This window comes from Achroia grisella, unplaced genomic scaffold, assembly GCF_030625045.1.
Source record: "Achroia grisella isolate CSIRO2021 unplaced genomic scaffold, CSIRO_AGI_Agris_v1 utg1314, whole genome shotgun sequence".
Taxonomy (NCBI): Eukaryota; Metazoa; Arthropoda; class Insecta; order Lepidoptera; family Pyralidae; genus Achroia; species Achroia grisella.
Window position 1 is genome coordinate 114,362 of NW_026712619.1, and position 24,271 is coordinate 138,632.

General features: G+C 37.0%; 1 protein-coding gene across 2 annotated transcripts in view; it reads right to left on the bottom strand.

Moving 5' to 3' along the window:
* LOC131855137 (rho GTPase-activating protein Graf) overlaps positions 1-24,271 on the bottom strand; it is a 44,324-nt gene that overhangs the window by 15,107 nt on the left and 4,946 nt on the right. The window contains exons 2-9 of one of the 2 annotated variants that reach the window (XM_059206383.1): positions 19,082-19,239; positions 10,965-11,036; positions 7,141-7,242; positions 5,872-6,087; positions 4,772-4,843; positions 3,570-3,639; positions 2,629-2,762; positions 116-714 (exon numbers count right to left, since the gene is read on the bottom strand). In XM_059206383.1, the coding sequence (XP_059062366.1) occupies positions 116-714; positions 2,629-2,762; positions 3,570-3,639; positions 4,772-4,843; positions 5,872-6,087; positions 7,141-7,242; positions 10,965-11,036; positions 19,082-19,239 (1,423 nt within the window). The remainder of the gene's footprint in view (positions 1-115; positions 715-2,628; positions 2,763-3,569; positions 3,640-4,771; positions 4,844-5,871; positions 6,088-7,140; positions 7,243-10,964; positions 11,037-19,081; positions 19,240-24,271) is intronic. The other variant, XM_059206384.1, reaches the window with a different exon arrangement.

Here is a 24,271-nt window from a genome sequence, read left to right on the forward strand (position 1 = left end):
GTTTTTTAATGTTGGTGAGTTATAAACGAAGTCACACGGCGTATATTTTTAAATGTACGTTTTGTTCGCCGTGATCGTAGTAGTATCGTCGAGTATATTGTAACTAGGGTCATACTTGCGCAGGTGCGCGAGCACGAGCCGCAGCATGTCCCTGTTGAGCTGCGGCAGCGCGCGCACGAGGCGGCGCAGCGCGGGCGGGCGGTCGGCGCGCTCGCACTTGGCCGCCGCCAGGAACCGCGCGTGCAGCGCGCGCGTCAGCAGCGGCTCCGGCAGCGCGCGCAGGAACGCCTTCAGCGCCGACGTCAGCGTGCGCGTCTCCCAGCGCAGCGGGTCGCGCAGCTCGGCCGGCGGCGGGGGGCGCGGCGCGCGGGCGGCGAGCGCGGCCGCGCGGGACGCCACCCCCGCCACGCGGTACAGGCCCTGCTCCTCCAGCCCGCGCGCCTCCACCGCCGCCACCAGCGCGCGCGCGAACGCGAACCCGGCCGCGTCGAGCGCGGGGGGCGCGGGCGCGGCGGCCGGCCCCGCGCCCCGCGCCCCCCGCGCCCCCCGCAGCGCCCGCAGCCAGGCGGCGCGCGCGCGCTCGCCGGCGGCCTGCAGCACGAGCGGCGGCCGGTCGGCGTCGGCGGGCAGCGCCTCCCAGCAGAAGCGCCGCTCGAGGACGCCGTCGCCGCACTCGCGCGCGCCCACCACCGCCACCGACTCCGCCGCGCCCACCTGCCGCCGCCGCACATCAAACGCGAGTCCACCGACAGGTAGCGGAATACGAGGTTTATATCAACTTATATTTTTTATATGCCCCAATAACAAGCACAAAATTAACTAAACCGATAATAAGGACAAAGTAAACCAAATAACGAGCCTAAGTTAGTCATTATAAAATCGACAACTTCAAATACAGTGATCGATCCCAAAAAAATCTTGATTTCTAGGTCCCAAAAGACTACATCAAAAATCATTTCACTATAACTCTGCTGCACTACTACAATATCTACATTATACTTTGATAAAAAAGGGCAAAAAACTGACCAATAGGTTACACGTTTTAAAAAACAATCCAACCATATATATATATACCATGTGAATTTTAAATTCACAAATTTGTGAAATTCCTCGATTTTAATACACCTACAATACAACTGCGCTATTTCGCTGACAAATACAAAACTTTTGATAAATTTATTAAAACTTACATAAAAACTAAATTACTTTAAGAGTATATAAGAAACGCTAATGTTGAATTTTATTTACTTATTACTATCCTCCGTTCCGCAAACTGTTGAACTCTCCTCTTAGTACATACTCTATTAATGTCCCGAAACACATCTAAGTACCTTAATTTTAACAAAGAGCAAACTACAATATATATATATCATAACATGCAGTGTTGACAGACACATAAAACAATTGTAATATATTTTGCTTTCACCATTTATAAAATAGAACTAAAACCATATTAATAAAACTTAAAAGATACATGCAAGTTTAGTAATAGAAATATTAATATTATAAATGTGCGAAGATTTAATATTAAACAGTTCAGTTCCATTGCCCGTTGTACCTCGCGTATAATTAATAGATTCTATATATATTTATACCAAACTAAAACAAGTATCTACGTCAGACTTGGAAGTAATAATTTAGTAGGACGGACCCGGCGAGTACATTTTTTTTTCAGTATTTTCAGCACTCGTTTAAATATGTGAGCCTTTACTAAACTCGCAACACGTTCACAACATCCAGAAGCAAACGTATGTTATATGTTGCGGATGACTGCTGTTGTCCGCTGTAGTTTATTCATGTAGTAATAAGAGAAAAGACTAGGTAAACGGGGAAAAATATATATTAATATAGACTACTGACATAACTGAATAGAAAGAAGAAATTGAAGTAACAAATCTATAAATATTAAATACAAATTTAGATATAAAAACACATTTCTTCATTAGCCAGTTACAAAAGAAATGTTTTATCTTTTTATAGAATGTAACTGTAATATCTCGAAGTGTAATACATAAACAGTTGGATGTGGCAATGTTACACATTGATCCATGGTGTGGTGTGTGGTCGGTCGGCTCGTGTTCTTGTATTGTTATGTTGGTAACTTTCTACATCCACTAAGTGTTCATTCGTGTCCGTTCAATTCATTCACTCTCTCTCAGATCTGTACGGCTGTTGTAATAATTACTTACTTAATAATTAAACAAAGTTCTGTTATATTTACTGCGTTTAAATATTAACATCGTAAACATTCACGTATACATGTATGTATTAATTATAGGAGCCAACAGAATATCTTGCGCTGCAGATTTATCTGTAGCTGAGTTGGTCGCCTCTTCATCATTGCGACACATAAAGCCACCTCCATTTTGTAATTTCTATTTATATTTCTGCATTTTAAATTTGTATACTTTATTATTATTTATAAAATGTATGTCATGTTTGTAATTGTTAAATAAATAATTTATTTATCTATGTATCTATCTAATAAGGCGGGGCGCGGACGTGATGGTGGCATTATAGGGTTTGCTTCTGGACGCGTAGTGATCGTTGCGTCCTAGTTGGTACTAGTCGGTACTAGTTGGTACTAGTTGGTACTAGTTGGTAATAGTTAGTACAAAGTGCACGAACGGTGTTGATGAAGGGGACGGGCACGGGCGCCAGTACCGTTTTCACGTTGATCTGGTTGTAGGGCGTCAGCGTCAGCAGCTGCGACTCCTTCTCGTACGTGCAGTACTGCTTGCTCCACGTCGTGCCGAACGCCTCTGTGACGCGACACCGACACATACGAACACACAAACAAACAGACCAACACACATTACATACTTGCCAACATTCACAAATTTTTTTTTAATACGTAACAAAGTTTTTTTTTTAATTTTTCGTGGCTAAATTAAGATTAATATAACAGCAAACTATTTCGATATAAAAAACATTAAAATATATCTCAATATAATATAAATATATTTCAGGACAACTCACGCAGCGCGATCTAGTACCAAGATAAAAGATAAACAGCATTTTTCTTGTAAATACATACAAAAAAAATATCAATATAAATAACCATACTTATGAATACAAAAGTTTGTAGCGTATGAACCCGCGACCATGATAAGCAGACTAAAGAACTGAAAGAAATACTTGTATGCATTTTTCTTGTAAATACATACAAAAAAAATATCAATATAAATAACCATACTTATGAATACAAAAGTTTGTAGCGTGCGAGGAGTCGAACCCGCGACCATAAAAATAAGGATGTGTGCCAGACTGCCACACCATCGAGGCCATCATATAGGATAAACCCAGTCGGTTGGAGGGGAAGGCGATTGCTAGTAGTGGGGTCTAGTGTCCCCATTGCTAGCAATGTACTACGTCAGGTCGACCTCCACGCGGTTCCCCTTGGAAACCACGATGGGCAAACTGACCTGACCTCTCTCCTTATCATCCTCCACTGATGTCCCGCCAGCGTAATCCCTTAGCGCAGGTAGGTGCACCATTCCATTACCATCCATGAAAATAAAAACACTAGCCGGTTTATTGTATACAGTATAAAACAAACCAGTACTCACTCTTCTCCATGAGAAACACGTACCCGGCGCGTGACACGCCGCCCTCCTCCCCCGCCTCCTCCTCCTTGTTCTGTACACACCACACCACTACGTTAGTGTTGTTCACCACACTCGTCACACTCACACTCCCATCGCACTTGCCACACTTGTCACTCTCATCACACTCGTCACTCTCGCCACACATAGCGAAACACTTGCTAAACTACGGTTTCCCAAACTAATTTTACATAATTATCTTCACACTACGTCCTTTATGAGGTAGACAGAGAGAATCGAGTGATGAGATCTTTGTTTCTACACAAAACTTACGTCATCCACATGCATGTATGTGAGTTCTAGAGATTTGATACAAAAATATACTCGTACAGTAATATTGACAACCTCATAAATAATCAATACATAATATTTTCACATAAGATATTTAAGTTAGGACTGTTATACAGTTTAGAAATCTATACAAGAGTAAGAGACTATACTAGTCATAAAATATAACTAGATAAACTATCTGTTTTAAATAACAGAAAATTATCAAGAAATTAGAATATATAACTTGAAATATAATATAGCTAGCTACTCGCCCCGGCTTCGCACGGATATACATATATTATATATTAACCTTCCTCTAGAATCACTCCATCTATTAAAAAACCGCTTCAAAATCCGTTGTGTAGTTTTAAAGATTTAAGCATACGTAGGGATATAGCATACATACATACGGACAGACAGCGCCTTTGTTTTATACTATGTAATGATGAGCAGTTAAAACGTGTAGCATATATTTTTTACTATACATAAACACCAAATATTGTCCATGGCATATATAATTTTATGAATGAAATCATATATATTTGTTATGTGATTCATAACGGGGTCGATGGCCCGGAGTGTTATAAAACTTTGTTAATGATGTATCATACTGTTAGAAAGTCAAACACGGCGGTCACTGACTTAATGTTAGTTATAGTGTCACATTATTGCATTATGAATGGACTAGCTATTCGCCCCGGCTTCGCACGGGTGTACATGTATTATATACATAAACCTTCCTCTTGAATCACTCTATCTATTAAAATAAACCGCTTCAAAATCCGTTGCGTAGTTCTAAAGATTTAAGCATACATAGGGACAGACAGGATAATGATTAACATGGGTGATAAGAGGGAGGGGGAGTTGATGTGGCGGGGAGATAGCATGGTCCGCACCTGTCGCGCCTCCATCATCTTCTTCATGAGCGACTCGGTCTGCTTGCTGGTCTCCTCGAAGTTGCTCCGCGTCTGCAAACCAACGGACACGTCACGGCAGCCGCGCCGGACACGTGCACGCACTCGCACACGCACACGCACTCACATGCGGGCTCATTAAGGATCCGCAAAAATAGTGTTATCATCACGCCATCACACTATGCATTAGGAAAGTATGTTACAAAACAAAACGAACACGACAGATGGATGCGAAATGTTTTAATTGCAGTCAAACCAATTCACTTGCCAGTTATGAGTTCAGGTAAAGTCCTAAGGTTTCAAACTACAAGCGGTGATATTGGAGCCTAACGTCCCAGTATATGACTAAGTAGGATAGTGAACGTGTATTAAAACTCAACCTACTTATAAAAATGGGGGATAAAAAACATTACATATTTACAAATCCGTTACTGTGGCATTCAGAAGCGAAACAAACGTTAATTTTGTTCAAACAAAGTGGAACCCAACGTGTCGGTGGTACGCGAGAGACGCCGGGGCGCGCGCCGCTGCGTGGGCCGCGCTCGCTGCCAACGCTCACCCCGCGGGTACTACGTCACCAATCCTATCACTGTACGTATATACGATTATATAATGATACAGAATTTTCTTACGGCAATAGAAAGCGTTCTCACTCTATTCTCCCAAATTTGAATTTAAATGAATCTGTATTATTATAAACATGTACAACATTTATTTGAAAAGAATACGAGCTGAGTTTCTTGTCAGTTCTTCTCATCTCGAAATCATTCCGAACTGACGGTAGATTTGACATATGATAAGAGTCTGTAATAGACCTACGTGAATAAAGATATTTTGAATTTTAAATAAGTTCCAGTCACTGACAACTTCTGAAAGACTCGAGACGATTCAGTATAGATGGTTGGGCTGATATATTGATTTCTAACCGATTTGCATGTACTCGTCCCGGTCGTAGTCGTCATGCAATAATTTGATACATGTTCTAGTGTCCGACCCGAAAGTACTATTGTAACCGTAGTCGCAGACAGTTTCATAATCTGAACTATCGTTCGCGAGGTGTGTGGGAAGGGTGAATGTGTTACCCGTTGTATACGCAGCTGCAGGTCCCTGACGCGCGGCTCTGCGTCTGCGTGCACGTCGTGCGCCGTGTGGTGGAAGGTCCACCAGCCAAACACGAAGCTGAGCAGCGTCTCCACCAGCTCGAACTTCTTGCGCTCCTGCACCGCCTGCAGCTGGAACACGTACTCGAGCGAGGCGCGGCAGAAGTCGCGCTCCGCCATGTCCATCGCCGCATCCGCCTGTGTACACACACATCAACCGTACTAACAAAGAAACCAGTCCAGGACCAAGACCAAGTCAAGTCGATTTTGACTTAGTCTTGAACTGGTTTCATTGTCAGACCATGTCAAGTCCAGACCAGGACTAAACAGAACTCAGTACAACTAGCAATAGTTTACAGTTTCCGAATAGGGAAAAGGGGTTTGTTAGTAATGTGGAGTGATGACCGCACTGCTAACAATATACCATGTCAGGTTGACATCCACCCGGTTCCCCCTGGAAAATGTAAAATTCCTGGTGAATTCGTCACGATGGGCTAACTAACCTGACGCATGTATTGCCCGTAAACCGTTAGCGCATCATCCATAATCATCCATAATATAAAAAAACAATTGTGGGTTAAAGTTGTGTCGAATCTAATTAGATTTGCAAAACCAAGTCAGCAGCCCACCTGATGGTAACTGGTAACCGATACATGAACACCACGGACATCAAGTCATCATGTGACGCGCGTAAGTATAGCTCATGCGGAGGTCATATATAGTCCTCCAAACGATACAATTCCACTGCCATATCTCAACCTTCAACCGAAACACAGCTTACAATAAAAACCAAGTTACTAGTTGACTGAAATCTGTGAGAGAGAGATGCTCATGCAGACAACTTCATACAAAATCAAGTTCTGTGCAAATTATGTACGGTTCCATATTTTTTTTATAGTTACGCCCTTATTTCCATACACTGAAGGTTCATGCCCTTTTTTGCATTTTTTCTTTTTCATTAATTTTTTCCTGGCTTTTATTGCTCCGCGAATAATACGCATTGTGGTTTCCCGCAGTTTTTTTATATATATTCATTTTCTTTTTTTTTCTTTTCTTTATTAATATTTTTTTATATAACTGATCCATACTGAATTTTCAAACATTCATCAACATTCAACAATTAGTTTATTCCTAGCAGGGATTATGTGACTCAAACAGTTATACACTACCCCGCCACCACTCTAGCCTTTACTGCTACTATTACAATAATGAAGGCACTCCAAAAACTTTGTATTGAGTAATATATATTACCTCTTGGAAGACATTCTCTTGTTTCTTGGTGGAGAGGGACAGCGTCCGCTCCTGGCTCTGGCAAAACTTGGCCGTTTTTTTGTCAAATTTTTTCTTGCCCTCCTGCAAATAACAAATATATCTCGTTAAATTCAAATTCAAAATATCTTTATTCATGTAGGTCTATTACAGACTCTTGTGATATGTCAAATCTACCGTCAGTTCGGAATGATTTCGAGATGAGAACTGACAAGAAACTCAGCTCGTATTCTTCTATACATATAAATTAAATTGGAGTGTCTGTTTGTAATATTGAAATAACAGTTCTTTACTACATGCATATGAATATAAATACGGTCATACACCAAAATAACATTTCTTACAATTTTTGTCTGTCTGTCTGTTTGTTCCGGCTAATCTCTGAAATGACTGGACACATTTTAACGGGACTTTTTTTGGCAGGTAGCTGATGTAATAACGAGTAACATAGGCTACATTTATTTTAGAAACATAAAGTTAAATTCCACGCGGCCGAAGTCGCGGGTACAGCTAATTTCAAATAAATGTACATGTTTACAACAATACAGATTCATATAAATTCAAGTTAAGTTGTAATAATAATAGGTAGGTACATATACGGGCATGGTGCGTGTGCGGCGGCCCGGCATGTAATTGTGCATGTTATTAATATTACTTATATCTTATCAGCGCCGCCCCAATAATACTGTTAACGATTGTACGTACGCTGGAGGTAACAATATTATCACATTACAATTGCATTATAAACTGATTGTACATTCAGTGTATGAATGTCGTCGGTCGGCCGTCGCCTCATATTTTGTACAACTGTTACAAACTACATGTATCCTTATGATTATTATACATGTGAATATGAGTTTGTTTTTAGCAACTTTTAGGACTTTGTTGTACTTAGGATACGTAATGCTTCAACAAACCATAGTAACTGAAATATTCTTTGTATTTATCTGAAGATGGACACATGTAGTCTACCTTATTTTACCAATATTATAAAGTTTGTGAGCATGGGTGGATAGATGTTTGTCACTCTTTAACACAAATACTATTGAACAGATTTTGATGAAACTTTACAGTAATTATAGCTTATACATCGGAGTAACATATAGGCTATAAATATCATACGAGTGAAACCACGTATAACTGATAAGACTATCTTGAGACAATCAGTTGGTTCGTTCGATGTTGGTCTACTTCTACCGTGTATGACAAGCCGCTCTGTGGATGCCTCGTTTCTTCGTGAGACGTGATCGAAGAAGGTAAGAATGCGTGATTGTGTTAGGGGCGTCCATAAATTACGTGAGTTTTTTTTAATTTCCTGTCCCTCCCTCCCCCCCCCTAGTGAGATGTCGTGAGATATTATTCAACCCTTTCTCCCATCAACAAATATCATCTGAGATTTTTCAAAATGTGGATTTCTTACGTAAACGCGTTAGATTCTTATTGTAAAAAGAAAAAAAATGCCCCCTTATTGCTGTAATGTATAGACATAGACGCTGTATAATGCTGAGGTCTTCGAGCATAGAAACATTAGTTCTAAATTCGGTCTATGATACCCGAAGCATTCTTCTCCAGAGCGTCATCTTTTCCTTTTCTATATCAATTACCACGCAGGGTCTAACTGATACCACCAACCAGTTAAATGTATAAATTGAAATTTGCGTTAGTCGACCGGATTTCATTAAGGATAACTGCGTCATTATTACAATATGTTAATTATTATGAGTGATTTGGTTGTATATATAAATATACAAATATTGAATTAGTGAATAACAATACAAGGACATCGTGATGATGAGTGAGTGAGGCGGTGACGTGGCAGTCTCTCTGCAACCACACCAGACCGCCCAGCCAAAGGTCAGCTGTACCGGTATTGTTGAAACTACATTATTATAACAACTGTGGTCGGTGACTAATTTCATTTTCTTAAATTCAATCCAGACATGAACCTATACCTATTTAGAGTGGAGACAGCGTGGTAATTTTAAAGGAAGGGCTTGAAATTACAGAATGACATAGATTGTAAAAAATTATATTTTTGTGTATGCACCGTATTTATGTTCATATGCATGTAGTAAAAAAAGGTTATTTCAATATTACAAACAGACACTCAATTTTATTTATATGTATAGATAAAATTAAGTGTTACATCAATTCTCACAAAAAGTGCGTATATATAAATTACCAACAGATGGACCGTATGCCTGTTTGCCACCATAGTAGTATAAAAAAACTATACAAAAAGCTAAAAACCAATTATCATATTATCGCAAGCACCGTACGCTGGGTGACCGTGTCCGAATCGCACTTGACCAATTTATATTTTGTTATCGCATAATTATGTGTGAGTGGGACGAGTAGGGTTGCCAAATGGCCGGGAAATCCGGGATTGTCCCGGAATTTTGCGTCTTGTCCCGTGTCCAGTAATTAGACCTTATTGTTGTCTCGAATTCTGAAAACCTACTAGTTTTGTAAGAAAATAAATATTACGATTTAATTTATAATATAGTTTTCATTTTCTACCAAAGTTTAAATTTATTGATAAGCTAAGTGTTTAATTTTATTAATATTTAATGTGTTTACTTACTACCAAAGTTTTATATCTGCATCTTAAAATTATAACTGACGTTAATTACCTACTATGTACGTAGATACCTATCTAATAAAAGTTGTATCATTACATAGTATTAAACAAAGTCGCTGTCGCTGTCTGTCCGTCCCTATGTATGCTTGAATCTTTAAAACTACGCAATAGATTTTGAAGCACTTTTTTTAAATAGATAGCGTGATTCAAGAGGAAGGTTTATATGTATAATATACATGTATCCAGACGAAACCGGGGCGAGTAGCTAGTTTGAGAATAAATGGCATTTTCCTTTTCAAATCAAACTTTTTACTTTGGCCATGACCCGACACCGTTGTCCTAGAATTGTCCCGGAATTGATAAGTTTCTGGCAACCTTAGTGACGAATGTGTGTGTGACGAGAGCGAAAGTGTTGTGTGACCGTCGTGAGTGGCGGCGTGCACCGGCCCGGTCCTTGAGTGATATACACTGGTGTTAGTGTCCACTACACCTGTACACAGTAGGTATGTATTGCGACCACCACGTGCTCTGCGCGCCAATAAAGACACAATAACCGAGTCGCCGCGGCCGCGGGTACACCCAGTGCTCTCACATGTTACTATTGTCATACACGTAGCTCTATTACGTTGTTGTTGTTAGTACTAATTATTGATAGGTTGCATGTTGCTTCATTTCTCAAAAACCGTACTAGTTCGATATACTGTATTAAAAAAAAATACTATGGACACATCAAGACCTGAGGAATATTATAGATCACTACACATCACACTACAACCGCTATAGGGCCTCGGTGGTGTAGCGGTTTAGCGCACTGCTTTACTTCTGATGGGTTGCCGATTCAATTTCTCGCACGGTGCAATTTTTTTGTAGTTATGAGTATTAATTACTATTTGTATAGTACTATATATTATGTATTAAAAATAAAGTATTTGTGTCATTTGTCTACTAGACATAACACAAGCTCGGCTTGGCTTGGGACTAGATGCAGCTGTATAAAGTCACCTGGGTTATCATTATCACTACATAGTATAAAACAAAGTCCCGGTCGCTGTCTGTCCGTCCCTATGTATGCTTAAATCTTTAAAACTACGCAACGGATTTTGATGAGGTTTTTTTAAAAGATAGAGTGATTTTAGAGGAAGTTTTATATGTATAATACATGTACACCCGTGCGAAACCGGGGTGAGTAGCTAGTTATTATTATATTATAATATAGTATAGTTACCTTGACTGCTCCGATGTGCTCCTTCCGGAACCTCTCCAGCGGCTGTATGATCTGGTCGTGCGCCCGCCCCAACTGCAACACAACCATAACATACACACATTACAAACAACTACACATGCGACCTGACTTTGTCTGAGTTGTACAATACACACACACATAGCATAATGTATTAAAATTGATCTGGATCATGTAGCTATCTGGAGAGAACAGGTACACGCAGTAACGAGAACTAGGAACTCGAGTGGAATGAGTAGTCATACTCTGCGCTAAAATGTCCAGACATGTGGCGGCGTGGTGGGCCGGGTCATTGGGCTCACTGAAATATTGTCGAGCGCAGTGATGGCTGGCTCATCCGTCATACTCGTGAACGAGTGCTGCTTGTAGGGACTGGTCTGCTCTTATCACTACGACTGATTTAATCTTATTATGTATTTATATTCGAGCCAAATAAATTAGTGCTGGTTGGTAGTTTGTATTCACACGTTTCGACTTGTAAATGTAAACTTACAAGGATTATTTAAAAGAGCAACACACAAGTTTCTTGCTCGTTCTTCTTGTGATGAGACAGCTTTCCGAACGAGCGGTAGATAAAAAAAATTGTTATGACTATACAAAAGTGCTTAAATTAAGTTTATTTGAATAAATTACTTTCTATTCTATTCTATTCTCTAGGGCTTCCGTTGCAAACAATGTAGCATGTCGAAGTGTTTTAATTGTAATCAAGTCACACTTAAACCTAAAATGAAATCAAATTTATTTGCGATAAACATAGGTTGACATTGGTTGTTATTGTATTATAATGTTTTACCTCAATAGTAATGCAAAATTTAAAATTATTTAATTATTATAACAATTGTTATTGTTAGTTGCTCTGAACTATAAATACATATTATTATTATTACATTATTATTTATTTAAAAACTCGTTTACGGAGTAAAAACATTTGTCGAGTAACCAATTATTTAACCTATAATATTTGGTATAGAAGAAAAATACTTAAAAATAGTCTGTTATAGCGTGGTATATATATATATGTGCCGTATGTATATATGTGGGACTAGCTGTACATGCGACTTCGCGTGGAATTTAACTTTAATTTTCTAAAATAAAAGTACCCTAAGTTACTTCTTATTACATCAGCTATCTGCCAAAAAAAGTCCCGTTAAAAAGATTGTTTTTATAATTTTTGTCTGTCTGTCTATTTGTTCCGGTTAATCTCTGAAATGGCTGGACCTATTTTGATGAAATAAGGAGTAACTAGTATGGTACTTTTATTGTAGAAAAATAAAGTTAAATTCCACGCGGACGAAATCGCGGGAACAGCTAGTCTATAATATAAATATTATAAATTTACTATAGAGTTCTCTACCTACAAACTGAACAGTGTTTAATAACATATTACTAGGTCTCCAACAGTGCTCCGGATTAAAACAATTAAACCACGGCCGTACTCTATGGGCTGCGGTCTTGCTAATATTTTTCTCAGATAATTTATCTCAAGAACTATCTTGCGAGTGCTTGCGATCTAAGCCACCTGCCCAGTTCTTATTGAGGAGATATAAACACATGAGCTGGCTCACTCCAGTTCTGGCTGAAACTAAACACAGGGCGCGGTTTACATTTATATTATCTGTTTTAATTTGAATTTGAAACTGGTCAATGTATGCGCGTATAACACTAATATAATAGACATATATATTTATATTATAGTAAATATATATCATATATATAATAGATTTTGTATCCCATTCGTAACAGATCAGAAGAACAGAAGTCGAAATTAAAAAGAGCACTTTTAGACAAAGTTTAAAATATAAATTGTACATAGATTCTTGCTAGATTTCTGTAAAAGCGTATATTTATATGTATAGATGTATATAGGTAGGTAAGTATTAAGAAAACTGAGCTAGATCTTGCCAACAAACTGTCCTGCAGTTTGGCGAGTCAATGTGTAAAAATAAATGTACTTATCTTTTTATTAATAATAAAAAGATAAGTACATTTAATAAAAAAAAAGAAATCTTTTGGGGACAAACCAGCTTGCGGCTCACCTGATGGTAAGTGATTATCGCCGCCCATGAGCAACATCAGTTACAAGTACGTTGTCGGCCTTTTAAAAAGGAGTAATAATAATAATAAATTCTTTATTGTGCACATAGTAGAAATACAATAAGGAGTAAGCTATTTTCTTGAAGGTTTCAATATCGTATCGGTTCGGAAATACTATTGCTGGAAGGTGATTCCACAATGTGGTTGTGCGTGGCAAAAAGTTTCTAGAAAACCGCACTGTAGAGGACCGCCATTCATCCAGATGATCAGGATGGTAATCTGCCAATCTATATAATAAGCATGAGTATTTGGCTGCACTCTCTCGGACAGGCGGATGTATTCGATAAAAAAAAACTAATATATATTGGTTACACATAATATATGTGTGGGCGTAGTGTTGTGTACACAGATAGGTGCAGGTGGGTACCTACCTATTGTACACACCACTGTATGCTCTGTAAGTACTGTAACACGTACACTACACAGATAACACGCTGACTCAGTGCGTACGACCGTCTACTCACACCGCACAATGTTTTTTTTTCGGACTACACTAATGCTGTTCACCGGACGATAGGGGGCGAGTGCAGATGGCACTACAAACCAAAGAAAGGACTTATGGAGCGGCTGAAGGCCAACTCACACCTGACGGATACGACTTTAGTCTGAGGGCACCGCTAGGGGTTCTAACCTCGGCTAAGGCCTTCGTAATTTCGATCCCCGTTTGTGTTGGATGGGTGATCGATTGAAGTGGGGCACAAAAGTGCAGAACTTATTTCATTCATGTAGGTAATTAAGTTAGTAAACAAGCTGACACGCTTCGCTGCTATTTGGCGGGAATCAAACACCCGACTAAATTGTGCTAAAAACGTACTCATTCACTCTTTTCCTGTGTAGGAAAGTAGAGTCTTCACTGTGTAGTGAAGACTCTACCTTAACTTACTACATAATCTGTAGTGGGTTATAGTTTAGTGCAGTGATTCCCAAAGTGGTCTATATCGACCCCCAGGGGTCTATGACAAACTGCAAGGGCTCTACGACAGCGGTCATCTTGTTGTTTTTACTTTATGTTTTTAACACTACACTTTACTACAGTTAGAAATTTACAAAAATCAATACACAAAACTGAAAAATATGGCAAGGGGTCTACGACACACAAAAGTTTGGGAACCTTTGGTCTAGTGGGTTTTAGCTATATATTAATATATTGAAACACCCCTATTTACAAAATTGAGCGGGCGGCGGAGTATGAAGTTTTGTACACTTATAGTTTATATAGAGAAGGAGTGCAGAATGCTGTTTTTTTTTTATTATGCATAATAAATACATTACATCCATATACTGAGATGTATTTGATACACACATAATAATATGCTCTACTGTTCATTTGTTACAGCTGGTTTCAAGACCTTTTGTATTTATATTATGGTCGCATTTTCAACGGGCGACCTACATATAATTATACATATTTGATAATCAATACACGGATCACTAGACATATTAGCCTAGCTCTACCCGCGATTTCATCCGCTTGGAAATTAACTTTATTTTTCTAAAATAAAAGTAGCCTAAGTTACTCCATATTACATCAGCTACCTGCCACTAAAAGTCCCGTCAAAATCGGTCCAGCCATTTCAGAGATTAGCCGGAACAGACAGACAGACAAAAATTCTGAATGTTATTTTTGTGTATGTCTCATTTTTATATTCAAATTCGTGTAGTAAAAAAACGATTATTTCAATATTACAACAGACACTCCAATTTTATTTATATGTATAGATGTTAGTTGTTATGTATGCATGTATGTATTGTATTAACAGTACAATGCGATTTCCAAAATGTACATACAGCCATACACTTAGTGGCGTGTGACGTCACACTCGACGGGTGCATGTAAATCATTTACCAGCCGCCGCGTCGTCTCGACACCGTGTTAAATATGTTAACGGCTCACTTATAATGAATGCAAGTGAGCCGAGACCACTCCAGTAAGGCAGCTACTTCTTGTCACATACAGTATACACAGATAAAGGTGGCCCGTAGATATATGTCTGTATTTAAACAACGAACTCCCTAATAATCTATACCTACATATGTATATAATTGGAGTGTCTGTTTGTAATATTGAAATAATCGTTTTTTACATGCATATGAATATAAATACGGAACATACACCAAAAAACCACTTTTTTAAATTTTTATCTGTCCGTCTGTCGTTCTGTTTGTTCCGGCTAACCTCTGAAATGGCTGGACATATTAATACAGGACTTTTTTTGGCAGGTATCTGATGTAATAAGGAGTAACTTAGGCTACTTTTACTTTAGACAAATAAAGTTAAATTCCACGCGACTTAATATTAATAACATACAACAGACGCGAATAATATTCATAACATGACTACCAGATTTAAAGACAAACTTACTGTACCTAAGTATCGTTCAATAAAGTCATTAGGTCTTTTATGGAAATATGTATAAAATTTACTACAAGATACAAAAAGATATACTAAAATTACCCTTAAATAAATTCAAAACATCTGTTAAATAATATTTACTGAGCAAAGCCTGTCTGTAAGACATAGGCGTTGGCACGAGCTGTGAGCGAGCATCCAGGTAAATTACTAGTGAATTGACCACGATGGGTGACTGACTTGACTTCAGCCTCCACCTCCGCTGATACCGTTATCGCAGCCCATCGCATCATACCATATTTATCCATAAAAACAAACTGTATGTATAATAATTTGCATAGACGTGTAGGTAGTGGGTCTTTGTGGCCAAACCTTGTATAAAATCAAATTCAAAATATCTTTATTCATGTAGGTCTATTACAGACTCTTATGATATGTCAAATCTACCGTCAGTTCGGAATGATTTCGAGATGAAAAGAACTGACAAGAAACTCAGCTCGTATTCTTTTCAAATAAATGTTGTACATGTTTATAATAATACATATAATGCACATACGGTCACCATTACAAAATTAAATATAGTTATGTAGTTAGCTTCGCCCGCGGTTCCCCCCGCATTAAATTTCAATAAAAAACATAGCCTATGTGTTATTCTGATGCATAAGCTATATTACTGTACAGTTTCATCAAAATCCGTTCAGTAGTTTTTGTGTGAAAGAGTAACAATCATCCATACTTGCAAACTTTCGCATTTGTAATATTAAATAGCTGTTCCCGCGACTATAATATAACTTTATTTTTCATCAGCTACTTTCCAAAAATAGTCCCATCAAAATCGGTCCAGCCGTTTCAAAGATAAGGAACAAACAGATAAACAGACAGACAAAAATTGTAAAAAATGTATGTACCGTATTTATATATTACAAACAGACACTCCAAATTTATTTATATATATAGATAAGATTAAGATATTTTATGGCTCTAATGAAAAAGAATTTCAAAATTACTTTTCAAGAGAACCAAAAGACATTTTTTTTAATGTGATCAACAACAAATTCGTCAATATCTAAATGTAGTCACAGAGCAGGCAATTATATTGTTAAAAATTAATATTTAGAGGAAGTACATTGGTGTAGGTGACGCGCTACCAGCTGGGGATACCCACATGTAGCAGCGCAACTCATCACACAAATATCACGATGTGGGCCTAGTATTTATAGAAATACCCTCCTTATTTGGTACTAGCTGTTCCCGCGACATCGTCCGCGTGGAACTTAACTTCATTTCTCTAAAATAAAAGTAGCCTAAGTTACTCTTTATTGCACCGGCTACCTGCCAAAAAAAGTCCAGTCAAAATCGGTCCAGCCATTTCAGAGATTAGCCGGAACAAACAGACAGACAAAAATAGTAAAAAATATGCATGTAGTAAAAAACGGTTATTTCAATATTACAAACAGACACTTCAATTTTATTTATATGTATAGATAAAATTTAATAATTATTTGGTTAGACTTTTTTCATTGCACGTGGTTATTATTGTTCCGCGTACCGTACGTGTTGCTCGCTGTACGCCCTGAGCCCCTGACTACCGATAAATTGATAAGTATGGAAGTCAATACGAAGAATAGCGGCCGATATCGTAAGTTAATAAATTTTAAATAGAGCGGTATCTATAGATACAGTGCACATACCGAGTGCCGTCGCGGCGTCGGCGTCGTCACCCAATGATTCACATGTCATACAATATCCCGCCCCTTTTTACCACAGTTAGGGCATTATAAAAATACTTTGTTACAGACTCTCCATTCTAATCGTTCCACAGACTACTACAATTCAATTGAATTTGTTTTATTGATGCTTTATTATGTATGTCTTTGTTATATATATGTACTACTAGCTACCCACCTAGTCTTCGTATGGGTGTACAATGTACATGTATTATACATATAAACTTTCCACTTGAATCACTCTATCTATTAAAAAAAACAGCTTCGAAATCCGTCGCGTAGTTGTAAAAATTTAAGCATACATAGGAACGGACAGACAGCGACAGCGACTTTGTTTTATACTATGTAATGATATTGTATATGTGTGTGTGTGTGTGTGTGTGTGTGTGTTTACATGTATTTTGCTTTTTATATTACGAGATAATATTTCTCATTAATTATATTTGCACCGGTTATAATTTTTTCTCTGCACAGCCTGTAGTTGAGTGATACAAAATGCCTTAAGGCGTTAAGTCCGTCATATGTACTGTTACCATTATAATATATACATTTAAGTTATATAAATAAATAAATGCCTGTTTTTAAATCTAGTTTAGTTTTTATCAACTAGAATTTAAAATGTTTGATGTATAACTAATTTATATGTAGGGGAGACCTGGTGTCTAAGGTACAGGCTATGGCTGTTTGGGCTCCAGATTTCCCACAAATTATATTTGTGACTTTTATTTGTTAGCATTTATATAATAAAACTGGAATTATGTAATTTGTGGAGATGAAATAAAATTTATTAATAATAAAAAATAAAAAAAGTTAGATGTTCTTTATTTAAGAGAGCAACACGAAAGTTTCTTGCTCATTCCTCTTGTGAGGAGTCTACGAATAAGTGGTATATGACTATTCAAAAGTAATTATGTTATCTTTATTTAAAAAATATATTATTTCTATTTCTCTGTGTACTATACATCTATTACGACCATGTCTGCTGGTGGCAATTTACATTTCCAGAGGTATGACGTACAATACAACCTAAACATATGTAGTAACGGGTGCTTGCGTGTGTTATGTAAGTGATTAATTAGTATTGGTCTCGCGGCGTGCGACCCGAGAACCTGTCTGAACCTCGCTGGCGTGCTCGAGTACTCGCGAGTAAAAGTGGTCACTCGTGGTCGATAGGTCGGTCACCCGGCTCGATACAATGCGAGAAAGTGGTTCTGTTACGAAGGTCGCACATGTGGCAGCGCCGAGCGGCCGCTGTCGTGACCGTCCACCACCGACCACCGACACACACATAATCAAACTACATCATATTTTACACTATACATATACAATATATATTTATAGCCACGGCATGTTTGTATAAGAATATCTAATTTATAAATTTTTTGCTTCAGACTTGTTTGTAACTAAATTTCTTTGAAGCGGCTTGACCGAGTCTTTTTAAAATTTTTCGTGTATATTCAATAGGACTGAGAATAGCACGTTTCACTATTTTCATAGTGATAAGGGTGGTCCACCCCGAAAATATTATTTTATTTTTATGCTTCCCATTAAAAATACATACTACCCTATATCTTCACGCTTCTATCATGAACACCTATTTTTTAATAGCGATAATAGTACTTTAATATTTTTTTACTATGCGGTCCATAACTGATTAATTTATATGGTAAAACAACGTTTGCCGGGTCAACTAGCAATATTGTGTAGTTATTTACTTTATTTAAAAAAAATGTAGTGACTATTCAAAAGTGTAAATAAGTTTATTTGAATAAACAATTTTCTATTCTATTCTATTCTATTACTTTATAAACTGTAAACTCTTACGAGGTGATAACTACTTGCGAGGCAGTTCAACATCCTAGGTAGTTCTGTGACCAGCTTTTAAAGTACTGTCATCATTCAGGGTAGTAATATGTTTTAATTCTACTGACCATGCGGTCCCTCTCGTCCTCGATGGTGCGTATGAGGTGCGCGAAGTGCCGCAGCGACGTGGAGATGACCCGCTCGTCCTCTGTCATGGAGGCGCCGATGCACTCGAAATCGAAGTCGTCCATACTCGCCGCCAGCGCCAGCTGCGCCGCACCCAAACCTGTACCACACATTATTTATTACATGCATAAATTCCTTATTCAATTCACCACTGCCCTCTGAACGATCCCCCGTCCAATTCTAACGGGGATCGGTGCCCTCAGACTATAGTCGTATCCGTCAGGCGGGAGTTGGCCTTCAGCCGTTTCATAAGTCCTTCCTTTAGTTTGGGTGCCATCTGCACTCGCCCCCTGTCGTCCAGTGAAGCTGTAAAGACCTGCTGCGGCCAACAGCATTAGAGTAGTCCGAAATAAAAACCGATTACAGACATAGTGTACATTTTTAAAGACGCGGTCATTATATATATATATATATATGTAGATACAATTAGAAAAAACCGTCATCCGGATTGAAATTTTTATACTCCTGTAAGTATTTCGCTCTCATGATAATACATTCGGTTGGTGTAGTTCTATTTTTTTTTATAACACAGGGGACAAACAAGCTACCGGATCACTTAATGGTAAGTGATTACCGCCGGCCATGAGCACCCGCAACACCAGAGGAATTGCCAGTACGTTGTCGGCCTTTTAAAAAGGAATAAGCTCTTTTCTTGAAGGTTTCAATATCGTATCGGTTCGGAAATACTATTGCTGGAAGGTGATTCCACAATGTGGTTGTGCGTGGCAAAAAGTTTCTAGAAAACCGCACTGTGGAAGACCGGGGTGATCAGGATGGTATTTTAGTTTCAACTCTCAACTCAAAACTCAACGGCAGGTATTAATCCGAACAATTCACAGAACACTCCCCGTGATATATGCGGTAGAAATGCATAGAGATACAATATCTCGCCGCAAAGCAATGGGTCGAGTCTGTCACATAGACGTTGATTACCAATTTTTGACTCTAACTTATCATAAAATTAATACATTTTACGATTAGTAGGATACAGAGTACCTTAATAATAATCATTCAACTTACAACGTCACAGTGCCCTCTATACACGACCTCGGTGATCTAGCGGTTTAGCACGCCGCTTTAATTCCGATGGTTGCGGGTTCGATTCCTCGTACGGGGCAAATATTTGTATTCATGAGTATGGATATTCTATCGGTCTGGGTATTTTCTATGTATATTATGTATGTATTTACAAAAAAAATATTTAACTATTTATATCAGTTGTCTTGTACCTATAACACAAGCGCTGCTTACAGTGGACCTAGATGTCGCTGTGTTAATTGTCCAGGGTTATTTATTTATTAAATATTTATACACACATACGCTCTACGCGACTTTATGCAATGGAAGGATGAAGCTATTATATATATTATTATATACCATACAATAACAATATACTATATATACATTGAATACAATGCGGTGTATATGGTATATCACGATTCGATTGACTGAGTCTCACAATTATGTATGTATGACTGTACTGTACTAGTTATTAAGATTTAGACTGAGACTTAACTGATTTCCTCTTATTAATTGTTTAACCAGTTGGTTATATATTCAATATTTTCTCTATTTGAGTATTTAAGGGAATTAGCGCTAATTGGTGGTTTGTATTCACACACTTAAACTTAAAAATGTAAAGCAATAATAAAATTATTTAAAAGAGCAACACGCAAGTTTCTTGCTCGTTCTTCTTGTGATGAGACAGCTTTCCGAACGAGCGGTAGATTAAAAAAATGTAATGACTATTCAAAAGTGCTTCAATGTAAGTTTATTTGAACTTTACGTTCGCGAGTCTTTATTATTCATCAGTCACACTTCAGTTCCTCTTCCGAAGCAACCGCAAACTATTTATAAAATCGAAAAATAAAAAATATAATTTTTAATATTTTCATCTGTTGGGTATGGCACGCGTATTGACGCATGGTGGTAAATGAAATACCAACCACAACCATATAAAATTAGTCGAACAAGTCAGTGGCTATACACAATAGTCGACAACTATGCACGTCGCCCGGCCCCGCTCACGGCCAGGCGTGCGGCGGGCGTGCGGCGTGCGGGTGTCGCATTACTTACGTGCGAGCATTGCTGAGTGTTCACTAATTAAGAAAGTCATTGACACACATACCGACTGCACTCATGCATTGAGAAATTGCATGCACCATAAATATTGACAGATGACACCCGACTACCTAAACATTTGCTAACCCACTGCTACCCACCTACCAACCTACTTATATTTAGATTTTAATATTTATTCAAATTCAAAATCTCTTTATTCATGTAGGTCTATTACTGACTCTTATGATATGTCAAATCTACCGTCAGTTCGGAATGATTTCGAGATGAGAAGAACTGACAAAAAACTCAGCTCGTATTCTTTTCAAATAAATGTTTTAAATTCAAATTCGGGAGAATAGGGTGACCAGTGACCACCAGCATATTATGATGTTGTTGTAAACGCAAATATGTAGTCTAATCAGTGTTCGTAACCCAAACATAAGTATTATTATATATGTACTAGCTGTGCCTGCGGTTTCACCCACATGAGATTTATAGCCTATATGTTATTCTAATTCTTAGCTTATAGCTATATTATTATGAAGTTTCATCAAAATCCGTTCAGTAGTTTTTGCGTAAAAAAGTAACAAACATCCATCCATACTCACAACCTTTCGCGTTTATAATATTAATACATTTTGTTATGTCTTCACTGTTTGTTTCCTTTGTTTTAAATTCTCAACAAACTCCGATTAATAAAAAAAATATCCCATCCACAGATTACAATAAAAGCAGTATCTGTTCCTACCTTGACTTTGGCAAAAACATGGCACCCGATGGAGCCAAAATAATAAAAAAAACTTACCTACTTACTTACGTTTAGATAAGTTGTAATGTTAGTGGACCTATTAGCATCTCTTAATTGTTTATTGTGTGTTTACAACATGTATTTAGATAAGAAATAATGTTATTGCTACCAGTGGCACTCAATGAGGAAATAGCCATTATTATTGCTAAAAGTTGCATATAGATGGCGTGATTGGTATCGATGGAATTCTTCATAGTTTTGCAAACGTTTTAAAAAACAAAACTGTGTTTTCAAAATAGTTTAATCCATTTTTAAAAAAATATATATACATGTTAAAATGAAATAATGCGTTTAGAAAAGTAATTTTCATATATTTACTCATTTTGTTATTTTCCAGTACTTAATTACACTTTAATCAATGCTAATACGGGGCTCAATGTTTTCAAAATGCTTTCATAGATGGCATTGTTGTCATTTGTATCGGCCTAATTAAATGTCTTTTTTATATTTTCCAATAATAAGCACTTAATATATTATTATTGTAAATTAAACATATAAAAAAAGTTTAAGTAAATTAAAAATAGCCGAACAAGCAAATAATACTATTTCCAATAATACTTATGTATGAAGTGTTGTCATATTAAAAATAAATACATGTATTATCGATTTTTTTTTAATAATCGATAACAGGATTTTATTACAGCGCATTATTCGATGATGCTTTTAATGAGTCGTTGTGAACAGTAAATTTTCATTATTTTGTATTAAGTATAGCAGTATTCCGTTTCAAAGAACGGAATATAGTAGTACATTATTAGTGTCGTTGGTTATTTACATTTGTACTGAAAAATCGATTACATAATAATTTAAAATATCGAGTACGAATCGTAGCTGTCTTCGAATACTGGCAACTGGTAAGATTAAAATAGTTTTAAAAAAAAGAGAGAAATCGACCCTAACTCGAATACCATAAAGTTTATTTTCCTTTCTCATTAATATCATAGCAGTTTGTTTTTAACTTGCGTATGACTCTGTGGTATGATGTTTAACGTGTATTGTTATTGTACGGTGCATACATTTCAAAAATTATATTTTAATGTAGGTACAAACATTTCTTTCATACATTTCATACATGTCAAAAATTATCTTTTAATGTAGGTACATACATTTCTTTCATACATTTCATACATGTCAAAAATATCTTTTAATGTAGGTACATACATTTATTTCATACATTTCATACATTTCAAAAATGAACTTTTTATGTAGGTACATACATTGTTTTCATACATCTCATACATTTCAAAAATTATATTTTAATGTACATACATTTCTTTCATACATTTCATACATTTCAAAAATGAACTTTTTATGTAGGTACATACATTACTTTCATACATTTCAAAAATTATATTATAATGTAGGTACATACATTTCTTTCATACATTTCATACATGTCAAAAATTATCTTTTAATGTAGGTACATACATTTCTTTCATACATTTCATACATGTCAAAAATTATCTTTTAATGTAGGTACATACATTTCTTTCATACATTTCATACATTTCAAAAATGAACTTTTTATGTAGGTACATACATTGTTTTCATACATCTCATACATTTCAAAAATTATATTTTAATGTAGGTACATACATTTCTTTCATACATTTCATACATTTCAAAAATGAACTTTTTATGTAGGTACATACATTTCTTTCATACATTTCATACATGTCAAAAATTATCTTTTAATGTAGGTCCTTACATTTCATACATTTCAAAAATTTCATACAATACATTTCTTTCATACATTTCAAAAATTATCTTTTAATGTAGGTGCATACATTTCACACATTTCAAAAATTTCATACAATACGTTTCTTTCATACATTTCAAAAAGTTTTTTTAATGTAGGTACATAACACCCCATGTCAGACCCCTTATATTTGGAAGAAACTTAAAAATAATGCCAAAAATATTAGATGAATATATTTTTAATACGAATATTGTTTTATTTTTGTTCATCAACTTTATCCCTCACTAACAATACTAGTAGTAGTACATAACCTGGTTTATACCGCTAAAGATATTGAAAGATATACGAGTAATTCAGAATGTTATCAAGTTCAAAATAAGCACACATTACTTGCTTAGATAACAGAGTAATATTACTAGTAATAAAAACATTTGTAATACACATATGTATACTACGTATGTATAGTAAGTACTTACGCTGCGGCGCCGTGAGACTCGTCTAAGTACTTCATCTACTCATCTACGCGCGGTAACCGCGCCGACCGACCAATAGGATAGCGCCTCT